This window comes from Acanthopagrus latus, chromosome 8 (assembly GCF_904848185.1).
Source record: "Acanthopagrus latus isolate v.2019 chromosome 8, fAcaLat1.1, whole genome shotgun sequence".
In the NCBI taxonomy this organism is placed as follows: domain Eukaryota; kingdom Metazoa; phylum Chordata; class Actinopteri; order Spariformes; family Sparidae; genus Acanthopagrus; species Acanthopagrus latus.
Genome location: NC_051046.1, coordinates 16812207 through 16826602, shown reverse-complemented (window position 1 = coordinate 16826602; position 14396 = coordinate 16812207). Strand labels below are relative to the sequence as shown.

Genomic DNA, 14396 nt, shown 5'->3' with positions numbered 1-14396 from the left:
CTATACTGGAGGTGACACTGTCCGAAAATGTAGAAGAGGAATGTTGAGTCGAGATACTGTGGGGGGTTTTAAATAACATTCTATGTTTAAAATTGTATGTTTGCTGTTGCTTGACACTTTCTTCAGTGAACACATTGGACTGGACTTTGGAAAACTTTGGTAAAAACATTTCTTGTGTCCTGAAGAACTGAATTTGATTATCCGGAAGACACGTGAAATATGAGGAGCATCCCGAACTAAATGACTCGATTTTGTTGGCGGCTTTATTTTCTAAACTCTGGGTGTACCCGACCTGCGTGTAATGAGCCTGAGAATTGGGTTGGATTTACTCCGGATAATTGCGATGAGATTGCAATCAAAGTTTCAATTAGACTGCAGCTACAGTGAAGTTACTCCCGCCTGGGTGTTGATTTGCGATCTGTTAATTTGGAATTAGGGTATTAGTCTTCTCACTCTCTCTCTCTATCTCTTAAGGGTTAGCAAAGGCTTTCTAGGTTGGGACCTTCATCATTAATACTGTGTATTCTGTCCACAAAAGGCCAGTAATGTCTTCCTGAGACGTTTGTTTGAACAGGCCATATTAGCCCACAGAGACACTGCAGCACTGAAAGGGACGGGTTTCACGAGCAGTGGAGCTGCTGTATTTGTCTCAAATGAATACAACTGTTTATCAATGCATGGGGGATACTCAGTGCAATATAATGATCTGACTGTTTGCAAAAGTTAATTGCACCCCAGGGCCGCCAACTGTTTGTGAGCTGTGCGTGTGAGCACCGGCAGAGCTCAAACACTCATGGAGACGGGGAGGACACTGAAATACGCAGTGATGGCAGCATTAAAAACTACAGCTGCAACATGGGCAGGGATACCCTTCAAACTACAAAAAAAAAAGCTTGAAAGCCAGCCAGCACCACTCCCTGCATCATTCTGCCTGAGTGACCTACAAAAAGTCCAATGCAGATGAAAGATTTCCTCATCCGTTTAATACCCTTGCAAGCGCTGATGCGTAGCCTACTTGTACATCTGGTAAATAAAGCCTGAAATTTCTCAAGGGGGTTAACTCCTGATCTAAATGTTCAACATACAGCTGAGAGATGTAATAAGCAGAGTCAACAGTAGGGGGCAGCAGCGCCCTGGTAGATTTCCGTATATGTACACGAAGAAGACAGTGACCCGCACAGAATTAGACCGTCCAGAGCAGTTTGCTATAAAGCGAATGCACCAATTTGCCTTTTGTGTGTTGTTTTCCAATGCTGTTTGAATATACGTGGTTGAAATCTGTTTTTGTAATAATGCTGGTTCTTGTGGGTAAATTGGTTGAACTGTCACTATGCAGTTACCATCAACATTTTCCATTTCTTTCCTGATGTCCTATTTGTATGTTTGAGAATTATTGTGACTGGGTAATATTTGTACACTATTCTCACATATATCAAAGCACAAACACAAATCCGATTTAAAAAAGTTCCTAGCATGATATGATACACAGTATATGATATGTGTATATGTATTTAAGATATATCAGATAATTGTTTCGTTACATGTTTGTCTATCTGGTACGATTCTATGTTGGGGCTGCTGTATTGTTTTGATTGGGAAAATCATTAACACCGGTAGCTACAATTACAGCTACGGATTCTGTTATCTAAGGTTAGTTTCCATGTAATGGCTCAACGATATAAACATTAGACATTTCTTTTTCATAATTTGTCAAATGGTATCGATACGAGTGAGCGTAAACCAACGCAGAACGCCAGCTGTCCGTCTGCTAGTTTACGGCTTGCTATCAGAGTGCTAACGAGCAGCACGGCTTGCTAGGCTAGCTATTAGCTCAGCAGTCTGGTATGCTAGCGCCAGACCATTGTTTCTCAAACTGATAAGTCCCATGTGTCTTTGGTTTTCACGGTTGACATTAGTCGTCATGATTTGCAGCCGGTTTACAGCCGCGCAGCAAGAGGTTATAGTGTTGAAAACCGTGTTACATGAACGTTAGTTAGCTCATGTCAGTGAACATAACTGACGCTAGCTAAGGTGCGTCTGTCAGCTGCCATATGGTTTCTGTACATTTCCTCAACACTGTAGTTGACCGTTACACTTAAATAGCTAAATAAAATGTGACTCAGATCATTTATTTAATATTGTGACTGTATTTTAACACACTGTCCCCAACACTAATACATTATGATGTCGTTAACTTGATGCTGACTGGTGCTCACACAGAAGCGTTATGCTATTACATTATTGCTGATAAAAGAGGAGGCTAAATGCTAACAGGAAATAATCTACTGTGGTATTTAACGCTATTTAGCAATTTCAGGGTTGGAAAAATGGGAGTAATTCGATTCTAAATCTATGTTGGATTTGGTTCCCCTGCACCGAGGTTAGCTTGTCCTGGTAGTCATTGTTTTGAATATTGTGATTGAAATACTAAAACACACAGTGTAAAAATACAAAGGTGTTTTTTTGTTTTTTTTTGTAGTTTTCAAAAGAGACGTCCGTGTAAAAAGAAAAAAAGAAAGAAAACTAAGTCGCACACCGTGTAACATAATCGTATTCTCTTCAGGTAATACTCCTTGTGTAATTTATCATTGCATCATGCAATGTGTGCTTCCATCCAGCAGAGGGCACTGCAGCATAGCACTTCTCTCCTAGATTTGGAAAGAAGAACACAGAGAAACAGTTTACTAACTGTTGAGGTTATGGTAAATAACATCTTAAAAACCTACCCTCGAGTCAATTTTTATCTCACTAAAATAAGATTCACAGAAGAGGTGACACAACAGTACCGCTCCATTCATCAGCAGTATCTGTGATGAGGGCTTTTGTTGGTGGAAAGTGACACCAGGCATCACAGAGATGTTTGAAAGAAAACCCCCTGCTTGCCTTAACTGTCTGAGGGAATTTTCCCCCCACATTTTCTCATCTCCAAATGGGCTCTTTTGTGGTAGGCTGGGTAGTTCCTCTGTGACTTTTCCCACAGTATTTAGTGGCGGGGGGGCAGAAACCACATCCAGGATACTGAGACTCACTTCCCACAAAGTGATTCAGAAGAGGTCAAAGGTTAAAACACAATGATATTGTCCTTATTTTCAGACCTCAACCTGGGCTGTTTGCCCACAAGTACTCTGAGTCATCCTGTTTTTCTATTACGTTTATCACAGATATGACCTCATGTCTTAATAAGTAGCTTAAAGATGAAAAAATATGAAAAATGTCATGGTAGAATTGAACACTAATAAAGAGTTTTTCTAATGATGATAGTTGGACTTTGGGGTCTTCATTAGACCAGAAGTTCAGCAAGAGAACTTTTTTTCCCCCAGCTTTGCATCATGCAGGCAATCACATCTCTATTTACTAGGCGGCACCATAACACTACTTCCTCCTGTTGAAAATAGGTTACATTAGCGCCTGAGGAGTGGGGATGATGTGTTTTTTTTAATTCACTTGCTCAATAGAGATTGATGGCAGTAAGACATTTCTATTAGAGGAAATGTGACTGGCCAAGAGGAGATTTGGAGCCAAGACTGGGAGGAGTCTGGACAAAAATTAGAGAAGGCGAATCCGCTGCAGAAGGAGAAGTCTGATCTCTGTTTCCTGGCTTGGCAGCATCCCTGGGGACAATGCTTGACGCCTAAGTCCATCCCTGTCTGGAAATATTTAACCCATCTTCATCAGGCAGCAGTGTGTGTCCCCATTCTGGTCCCCACAGATAGCACAAGACTTGCATTAGCTAATCACTGGCCTTTCCAGCTCATATATCAATACCAGTTAGGTTTGTAGCTCTGAATGTACTGGTATGAGACGTTTCCTATTCTAACATCTCCTACTGTTTTCAACAAGGTCTCCCCCGTAGTCATAGACGGCATGGATGAGCAGACTGGTTCTCCAGGAGCCAACACCGAAAACAACGGCCAGAGAAATGGAGAGGAGGTGAGAGCTGAAGACGGATGTCAAATTACATATTTTTCAGTTTTTCCGATTCAGACTCCAAGAACGTTCTGCCAGCTTACATATCATGGGGGATTGCTACCTGAACCTTCAGGACATATCTGTTTTTGTTATCTTGAACAGAAGCCCCGGCGTGGCAGCTGGACCAAGGGGAGGAAGAGGAAGAAGCCAATGAAGGACAGCAATGCACCAAAGGCCCCTCTCACAGGCTACGTTCGCTTTATGAATGACAGACGGGAGCAGCTACGAGCAGAACGTCCAGACGTGCCCTTTCCAGAGATTACGAGGATGCTGGGCAACGAGTGGAGCAAGCTGCCCCCCGAGGAGAAGCAGGTTGGTCTAAGAAGTTTCTGACAGGTTCATACATAGAGGAAAAACTGGGAGAAAAATGTGCCAATGTTCTGCATTTCTTACCAATCAATTATTAATGTTACTCTGTTAAAGACTGCCTGCATGATGCTTTAAACTCTTCCAATCCACATGGACTGGAGCCGCATTTACTAGGGTGATCCAGGCCTTTGAGAAAGCAGTGGAAGAAAATAAACAGAAGAGAGGCAGTAGCAACCCGCGGGAAAATCTGTTAAGGTTTTTCTGTTGAGGGGGTGGTGGATTTTTAATTGTCATTACTTTTTTGATTTCAGTAATTGCACCAATGGTGCCCCAAAGGACCAAGCTGAAATATTCATCAGCAACATGCTTACACTTCAAACTATTCCCAGCCAGATTTAACACTCTCAAGCCAGCAGAGACTTTGATCTAATTTTACCTTGTGCACAAAAGGAGTGTAGGAACAAAAGCCCGTAGAGTCCAAAGTGTCAGCGTTTTAGAGCTGACAAGACAATGAATTACAAACGTCTATGTTCGGTAGCTGTTTGACAGATTTTATTTTACTGTTAAATGGCATCTTGTCCTAGGTACACCCTCAGTTGGGATGCAATAATATCAGAAAGGGATTACAAAGGATTTGGTGGCTTCCTGCTATTGATACAGACATTATTACAGTCAGGTTTAGGCAGATTTTGTGTAAGAATTTGTTATTCAACTGCAAATATGTCTGAGTAATACCACTGTGCTTCAACCCAGGGAAACTTGGATCACTTTTTTCCAAATAAGGCAGAGCATGGATCAACAAAAACGTTATGAATGTTCACAGTCTTTGAGTTACATCAACAGCTCATTGGTCCATTTTAAAGAAAATGTGTTTATGACATGACATTAAATTCTGTCTTGCTAATAAATATAACATGTTGTTTTACACAGAGTTTATGGCTGAGACAGATATGCCAGCATCCTGGAACAAAGTATTTGCAAATTGACGGTTTTAATAGTTTTTCCTCAAATTCCTAAACTAATTATATTAAGAGATGCATTTGTCATTACAAGCCTAGAGTGAATGTAGGTTATTAATATAGTAAATTACTGATTTTTTTCTTTTGAATGGAACTAATCCTGATTAGGAATAATTACTCCCACTCTTCAAGCCATATCACCCTCAATCCTTCTTCATCCTGTTTCACCAAATCTCAGTTCCCTCCATTTTTTGGCTTCCTTCCTTGCTCTTCTCACCTTTCTTTCTTCACCCTGCAGCGATACTTGGATGAGGCGGAGCGCGATAAGGAGCGTTACATGCGGGAGCTGGAGAAGTACCAGAAGACTGAGGCCTACAAACATTTCACTAGGAAGGTTCAGGAGAAGCAGAAGGGCAAGCGACACAGGGGAGGTGAGATGTGGTCAGAAAAGCAGTAGAATGGCAAGTTGGCAACAATAACTGGAGCTAGCTAGTCTGACTCTCCGCCAGCCATCTTTTTTTAAGACTTCAATACTTCATATGTCCGCTGACATTTGAAAAAGTGGATCTTATGTTTGGTGGACAATAGGGCTGCAACTAATAATTGATTCCATCATCAGTTATTTTGTTGAATATTAAAAAAATGTAAAAAAGTTTACTCCCATAGAGAAGTGAAGAAAACAGAAAACAGTCACAATTAAGAAGCTGAAATGAAAGAATTCTGATTTTGATTTATTAAAAAATTACTTTAATCAATTTAACTTGGAAAAAAGGATCATTGTATATCTAAAAAACAGAAGGACATAGGGAATAACCTCGCAAAAAAATGTTTGCGATGTTGTTACTCAAAATTATCATGAATATTATTCATTATATGGTGTAGAAACTTCTAACTTTCTTGCCTTGCTCAGTCAATGGAAATGTGGCAGGGAAACAGAATACTTTTTCAGTTCGTAGGAGCATTTCAGGTTATGAGTTCAACCTGAGGACAAGGAGCCTCTGTTACTGTGCTAACACAACACATGGTCTACATTATTTCTTCCTGTTATGTGACTGTGGATAAATTCCTTGTCAAATATCCAAAATGGGGATCACATAAACAGCTCAGGTTTTGCATAAAGTTTTGAGAGAAGTCAAAGTGCCCTACTGAAGCAGATGATCTGCCTCATTCCAAATAATTCACAAGAGAGAGAGCAAAAATGCAATTTTTTAAAAATTTAGTTTTTATTAATTCTGTCAGTCCATGATGTGGTAAAAGCCTGCTGCACTGGGGGAAACATGAATCATTTGCTGTCCTCTGGCTTTATTCTTTCCTTCCTTTCCAGATGGTGGGCATCAGGTAGCCAATGAGGCTCTTCACGAGGTCAGTAACTCTCTACTGCCCTATCACACTCACAATCACTTTCCTTAAGAGGTATATAACAGATTTAATTAAGTGAAGAACTATTCTTCCAACTGTTGCAACATACTTGTGTTATCTCCACAATTCCTGTCGAAGCAAGTAAAGCACCAGATGTTGTTAGAATGAAATGAGTGCCTGTTGTGAGACATATCAAGACGGAAATAAACCAACACATGCTGAAGACACAAGATTAGTTCATATCACAGTGTCCTCAAGGAATCTGTGAAAGTGCCTAATCAACTTGTAAAGGTTGGTTTAGATTTCATATTTCTCATGTAAAACTCGTAAAATTAACGTTTATGAAGATGGGAACATGTCATTGATTGCATTCATCATGAGCTGATGTGTCACCACAGTTACAGTCTGTTTCTGCAGTTTTCTCACCCAGGAGCCTAAATCAGTCGTGTTTGCCCTCTTGCACCACACATTAAGTGCTCATTCTTGCATCACCAAAGCTGGGTTAATCCGCTTTGGTACTTTGTTTGTGTTTGTGATCCAAACACTTGGCTTCTACTAAGTGTGTAATGAATTTTTGTTAAGTTCTGCATTTAATTAAGAGGTTTTCCTTTGTAAGCCTCAGAGCGCACTCCTAAAGGGTTATGGCCAAGGTGACTTCACTGGAATCAGCCTTCCTGTGGGGATGCTAATGTTTCTCCTCTAGATTTTAAAGAACACATGATTCTGCATGAATTAAATTACGTTAAGAAATGACAATGGATGATGCATATTTTCAGAGGAGGGACTGTGACGTGAAACATGCTCTGTATTTTGTTATTGTTAAACACTTTGTTATTGCAGTCCATTGCAGTGCCTTGATATCTTAGCAGCACTGTTGAAGAAATTACTTCCCCTTCCTCATTTTTTAAACTATATCACTATGTTCCTCCCGGTGGCCAGGTATGAAATCAATTTCTCACCCACCTGCTGTCCAGCTAGATAAATGACCACCTCTTGCTGTCAGTCTGTGTGGCCAAATGTTTCCACTGTTCAGCTCATCTCCTTCCCTCTTGCTTTCTCTGGCTATGAACAGAAGGATGCAGAAGGGAAGGACAGAACTGTGTTCGACATACCAATCTTCACAGAGGAGTTTCTCAACCACAGCAAAGGTAAAGAACTCAAACACAGCCGACTGTCTCGTTGAGAAATACTTTGAAGCTGGTGTGCTGTGACTTTTTTATGCCTCCATTTGTCTAAGTGTTTTGAAACGCACTCTCCTGCTACCTCAAGAGAACTTTGTTTTAAAACGCTTCAGTGTCCCAGAATAGTTCCAGTCCACCGAACTCCCTAAACTTTAAAAGAACACACCTCTTTGAGCGAGTAAAACATTTATAAGGGCGCCAACTGCTGTCTTGCTTTTTTCCTCTGGATTTCACCATCATTTCAGTTTCTATACGTGTTTGTGCATTCCTCAACAGCACGTGAAGCTGAGATGCGGCAGCTGCGTAAGACCAACATGGAGTATGAGGAGCGTAACGCAGCACTGCAGAAACATGTGGAGAGCATGCGCGGGGCAGTTGAGAGGCTGGAAGGCGATGTGATGCAAGAAAGGGGACGCAACGGTCTCCTCCACCAACACTTGGAGACCCTGCGCCAGGCTCTCACCTCCAGCTTCTCCTCCGTACCTCTACCAGGTGAGACCCAGTCATTCCAGTTGTAATCCAACTTAAAAAACTAAATAGAACTAGATACCAGACACAGACTAATATAAATGTCAGGTTTCCAGATTCACTTCCTGATTATGCAGCTCACTGAATACGCACAGTAGAGCCTGCAAGTTCCCGCTCGACCTGTAGACTTTACATTATGATAATGTCAGAATAGGGAGAGTCAGTAGACAAGCAATGAAAGTCCATTCACAGAGAACAGCAAAAAAAATTCTGTAACAAGACGGTTAATATCTTGTTATCAGTAAAATATTCAGTTTTCACCTGTTGAGAAATAAGAAATGTTTATTTCACTTAAACATTTTAATAAATGTTGAAGTGTTGACGTTGCATACTTGTTGTCATACCACTATTGGAAAGATGCCCACTCTTGACACCATTGACCCAATATAAGATTATTGTGTGTTTTTTCAAAAGTTTCAAACAAAGTAAGATAAATGACTCTACACTAGCCTGGATGACTTATTAACTGGGGCATTTCTGCAGGCTCATAAGTTTGGCAGATATTTGCTGATAAAGACTTCTCGTCTCATCTATTACAACTGAAGAGAAAATGAGTTTGGGGAATCCTGGGCAAAAATGAAATACAGTCCTTTTTCAATCAACGTTCTGCTGTGTGTGGAAAATAAAATAAAATTGCTTTGCTTTTATTTCTGAAAGTGTGCATTGTGGCTTCTGGACTTAAAAAATGCTGATATTGATCAATGCACTTTATAAACCATCTATTGATTCAGTATCCCATACCAGTAATCCATCCCCAGACACAAACACTGTAGTGGGCTATTAGTTCCAGAGTCACAGTTTAGGTGGTGAGACATAAATAATAATGTGGCTGTGTTCACCTACTGTGTATTTACAGTGCTTTGAACTTCCAACACCTCTCCTCTGGGAGAGCTCTATACTTAAACAGATTGCACAGTGGAACTACCTGCTGTTCTTTTAGTCACTGACCATATCAGTCAGACTGCAAAGCCCTCTTGATTTTAACATTATCGCAATTGAAGGTATGTGGACTTCCTTTATTCACCTCCTTTTTTAAACTAAAAAAAGTGCTAAGATCACACCTACAGGTTTTCTCCTGCAATTTTCTCGGCACCCATTTAAATTCCTGCTCACAAAGCAGAGACAGACATTCTCTGCAAACAGGACAAGCAAACAGCACAATTGACACAACACCATTTGAATTATTTCATAAGAGCTCGACAATGAAAGATAATTGCAACATCCACTTAGACCTGGACCCAGATAGGCTGAGTGCAATCATGTTTACCTGTGATGTTAATGTACCATATCCAGAAGTATACTAGTAAACATACTCACTGTAGGCTAATTAGAATTGACACCTAAAGATAAAAGGCTCAATATTATATATTTTGATATTTGTAGATAATCGTAGTCTTGATGGTTTTGGTACCATTGCTTTGACACACATTTTAACTCTCCTCTGCTGCCAGCTAGACTCCCTGACTCCTCGACCCAGTGTGAGGACAGCCTTTGATGTCGCTCGCAGCACAAACATCAGTCGTGACAAGTAGTGGCTGGCGTTGTTGTACTCAGATCATTCATTTTCCGATTGGTCTTGTCATGCAGTGATTTCAGGCCTTGGTGTTCAGCAGTCACCCCTGTCACTCTGTATTTTTCTTGTGGACTCTGTTAGCAGGATTGAGAATGACATCATCTCAACATGTAAAAATAAGTTGTTGAAATTAAATACAAGATGGGAGTTGCAACCTTGTGATGCTGCCAATGGATTGACATATTTGGCAGTTAATAGAATTTAACCTACTTATAAATGCTGACGTCACATACTTGTTGTCTTACAGCCAGTGGAGAGACACCCACTCTTGACACCATTGACTCCTACATGAAGAAGCTCCACAGCATCATTGTCAGTAACCCCCAAGAACATGAGAATCTCATTAACACTGTGAGAGACGTTGTCAACCGTTTGGACAGGTAAGAGCTGCTGTATTTGGATGGAGGGTTTGTGATGACTTAAGCAGAATTTAAAGGAGATATTGTTGTGCTCATTTTTAGTTTTATAATTTTATTTTGAGTTACTACTAGGTTAGGTTTTTCATGCTTTAGTGCTCAAAAAACATATTTTCTCATACTCTCAGTGTATGTCTGAAACGCTCTGTTTTAGCTCCTGTCTCTTTAAGCCCCCCGTTTATATTATGGCTCATTTATCTTTGATTGTCTTCTTCCTAAAATGTTAACAACAATAAGTAGGCCTGCAATAACCTGAAGTAGGCCCTTAAAATGTCTTTATCAGTCTAGTCAAGATTTAAAAAGGCAAATTAATCTAATTGACAATTACACCTCAGGGTCCATTTGTTTAAGAACTTGTTTCATTGTTTCAGCAGTTTTCGATTTCATTTTGTTGTGAATGACTTGAGTGTCTTCTGCTGTGTTTTGCTCCAGATAATTGGACCAAGTCCAGCTGATTTGATGGATTGAGATTCACCCTGACATTCAGTAGACGCTGCTCCCTGCCAGTGAATCTTCCTGTCGATCTGTCATCCCAATTGGTTTTAAAACATCATTTATTACTCCACTAAGGTGACATAGGTGAAGGTGATGTAGTGTCTCATATTTATTTATTATTTTTTACATATTTTTAAAACTTTGTTCACACTTTAATATAGCTGTAGTTTGTTTTATAAAATACTCAGATGAAAGAGTTTTCTGTAACTCACTGATCCTGTTCTGTCCTCAAACTTCAACAAACATCTAAAGCATTATCAACCATGCTCTGATCAAAGAGAAATGTGTCAGTGGGTTTGTACTTAACCATATTTGACAGATGTTGTGGAGTGGAAAATGTGCCATTTATTTTTTTCCCTGTGTGAAAAAGTGTCTGTGTTTTCAATAAACGTATTTACATCACGTGAGTCTGTTTGCGAGTTTCATGATGGGCTAGGAACATGTTTGAATTGAGATGAAAATCTAAGATAAATACACTTGGCACCAGTGTCCTAGATTTCTAATTTTATCTTATTCAGAAGTCTCACTTAAAGCAAGAGTAGTTTGTATAACCGCCCCTGTTGAGTGTTAAACTGTCTTTAATGTCGTGTTGAAAATTTGCCGCATAAATATTTAAGCAGCCAGTTCACTTATTTGCCAAGCTAAATGCTGTGTCTTCCAGTTTTTGATTTGTCGCACAAGGACGAGTCGTTGACTTGTAACAGCCCACTTTTGAAGTCAGTCTACAACATCAAATAGAACTTTGTGGCTAATCTGCTGAATACATCACTCTTTGGAATTGTGCTCAGTCAGCGCCTAAGCTTATTTGCCTACAGTAGGTGTGGAGTCAAAAAGATTTGGATTGGTTAAGTTAATTGAGCAGCCCTGCTGTAATTTACTGGAATCTGGAAGAGAGACATGAATTACTGAGCGCTCTGTGGCTCATTCAGAGCCGCTGAGCCGCATGCAGCTTTGGGAAACAATAACCTACTGTATTACTTTAGAGGATTTTCCCACTCATAGGCTTGTTAGTCGGGAGGAAAATGAATGAGCAACCAAATGTGGAAGACTCTGCCATAAATCCTGTTTAGTAAATCATATTTGTATTGGAATTCTCTTGGAAAAATTGGTTCCTATGATCGGGAGCTGTCCAATTAGCTTGGATGTGAACTATAGGGCTGCTTCTCACTTCATATTATGAGCTCTTCCTCTTTCCATTCACTGATGCCCATTTCCTCTTTGCCAGCTGAGACTTCCTGTCCACAATGGCCCCATGTGTTACAGTATTATATCCAACAATGTCCCTAACAGATGTTCTGTTCCCAAAGGGAAGCATGCAGGTTTATCCTGTGAACTTATGACACACAATCATTTACTGCTGTGATACTGATTATACATGGGGGAACCTATGTTTTTATTTTACTTGCAGGTTGCAAATGTTTTGTAATTTATAATCCCATTTTGAATGAAGAAGACAAATGGATATGCTGTGATTGACAAGTCACTACCACAGCATTCCTTCAGGTTCTCAGTCAGATCCAATCAGGATATCCTCCCCAGCTCCACCCTCTCATCCAAATATGGTCACTTCCTCCTCCAAAAACCCCAAAAAGGCAACGGCTCTGATGTCAAACTCCTTAGAAAAACAGTCAACAAACCTGTGGGTGACATCACTGTAGGTTTACACTAGCTTTACGCACAGTAGAGATGAGGATGATAGGATGTCACAACTTCTGCAAGTATTCGGTGGAAAACCAACTGACTTTTTACCATATTGTTGGATTGAATTAGTCTTCATCTTGTGGGGCATACTGAAGTGTGAATGTGGCGGTAATACATTTCCAGCAACTTTGAACATCTTCACTTTATCTTGTGCCAATCTAGTTGATGTTAAGCCAGTTCAGGGGACAACCGATAATGTTGAAACCATTATTGAGACTTTAAAGACTTAAAAAAAAACGTCAACCCTCATGGTCACATTAGAGGAAAGTTCAGATTGGACCATAAATTTTTTTAATTTCATGGCAGTCCGTCCAGTTATCAAGATATTTTAGGACATATATGGTCGGCCCTTAAGCTGCGCTGCTGCCGTGGCTAAACAATGCAAAGCACAAATAAATCCCAACTGAACTGTAGCATGAGTTATGGGACGTAAACTACATCCAGTGGCGCTTCTGTGACCACTGAGACACTTACTGCCTTATTAGGGTTGTTTACTTTTTAACTTCTGGGATCATCTTTCACATGTTCACTGCTCAGTGTGTGCAGAAGGCCCCAAAGCTCATTTGTGTAATGAGCTTAGCTAGAGCCTTCTTCTTCTTTTTTTTTTTTTGCTTTGATGTTGGCCCAAAGCAGTAAAAAACACAACATGGAAAAGTGGGGGGGGGGGGATGAATGGAGAAGAGTAATGGCTGATACCTTGTTATCACGTTGTACCTTGTTTTCAAGTCTGCATGTTGCTCGTCTGTCGAGCGATGCAGAAATTCCATAAGCCTCTTTTTAGGGCATGACAGAATTGTTGGAACTGAGAAGCGGGGCGCCGGTGCTCCAGTCTCGCCCTCTTCATCATCACACCCAGTCTTTGTCTTTACAAAAGAAATACCCACTAAAATGAAAACAGACCCCTCCTCCTCAGTAGGGCCATGTCTGCATCCTTGGCCAGCTTCCTGCCCGAGGAGCGGTGGGCTGACATTAGTAGAGAGGAGCCAGCTCCAGCAGAGAGCCACAGATCCTGGACCAGAGGAGGGAGGGAGTGACTCAGAGCAGAGGGGATGAGTCAGGCGTCATGTGCTGAATTGGCACTCAACGGTCTCAATGTCCTGAATGGTTTCTGTTAGCACCATTATGGTCAAATTGAGCTACCTTTTGTCAGAGGCACTCAGGCATGGTCGAAGCAGTCGGCAATACGGCTCTGCCTCGATCATTTGGGTCAATAAACATTTCAGGAAATCTTTGTTATCTTCCGCTGAGAAATGCAACAGCGATTGATTTTTTTAAAAACGTTTTTGTGATGGCACAACCCCCTCTGCTCAGCGAGTGGGCCACTGCTGAAAGCCACTGTTGTCCCCCGTTTCTAGGAAATGCTTAATGAGTGGGATAATCTATCATTCGACCCCTATACAGATGATTTTAAAGAATTCTGACTGCCTCACCTAAAAGGTCCATTCCAAATGGGCTCACGGGAGAAACGACGGTCCAAGCGTGTTTGTTTTTTATGATTCTCTGTTGATTTTTCTAATGTCCCTTCAACCGGTGTCTTGTTTGTATTCTGTGGCTTTAATCCATGATTTCCAGGAGACTGACTGTTTGTTGCATTTGAAATGAGTTCTAATGAAAGTAGTGTGAAAGAACTAATTATGAGTTTCCTCCACGCATGTTTCTTCTACAATACACAACATATTCTGTGTGGAGTTGAGTGTGTGAGAGTTGTGTTTTCCTGGTTATATTGAGAGTCTCCTATAAAGTCTGTGAGCTTCTCTTACTTCCATAATAGGAAGAAGAATTGCCATCTTTTGCTTCCTTCCATCATTAGGCACCGCGTTCTTACTTTCAACTCTGTTGCTTAAATGAGTCAGTTCAAACCTCACTGCGTCTGTTCCCACCGACCCTGACTCATTTCACCTCTCTC

General features: G+C 40.7%; 1 protein-coding gene across 3 annotated transcripts; it reads left to right on the top strand.

Moving 5' to 3' along the window:
• Window positions 1–1520: 1520 nt before the first annotated feature.
• On the top strand, window positions 1521–11196 carry hmg20a (high mobility group 20A). Of its 3 annotated transcripts, none has more exons than XM_037108245.1 (9): window positions 1521–1650; window positions 3841–3930; window positions 4072–4281; window positions 5536–5668; window positions 6562–6599; window positions 7672–7744; window positions 8054–8269; window positions 10126–10258; window positions 10727–11196. In XM_037108245.1, the coding sequence occupies exons 2-9, from the start codon at window positions 3865–3867 to the stop codon at window positions 10728–10730; spliced, it is 873 nt and encodes a 290-aa protein (XP_036964140.1). In that variant the 5' UTR covers window positions 1521–1650; window positions 3841–3864; the 3' UTR covers window positions 10731–11196. The 3 variants fall into 3 exon arrangements, with proteins under 3 accessions (XP_036964140.1, XP_036964138.1, XP_036964139.1); XM_037108243.1 differs by having other exon boundaries at window positions 7669–7744; XM_037108244.1 differs by lacking the exon at window positions 10727–11196 and having other exon boundaries at window positions 7669–7744; window positions 10126–10262.
• Window positions 11197–14396: the final 3200 nt, after the last annotated feature.

Coding starts and splice junctions, on each gene's coding strand:
- hmg20a (XM_037108243.1), top strand. CDS start 3,865: ATGGATGAGCAGACTGGTTCTCCAGGAGCCAACACCGAAAACAACGGC. Junction 3,931..4,071: donor GCCAGAGAAATGGAGAGGAG/GTGAGAGCTGAA, acceptor TATCTTGAACAG/AAGCCCCGGCGTGGCAGCTG. Junction 6,600..7,668: donor CCAATGAGGCTCTTCACGAG/GTCAGTAACTCT, acceptor GGCTATGAACAG/AAGGATGCAGAAGGGAAGGA.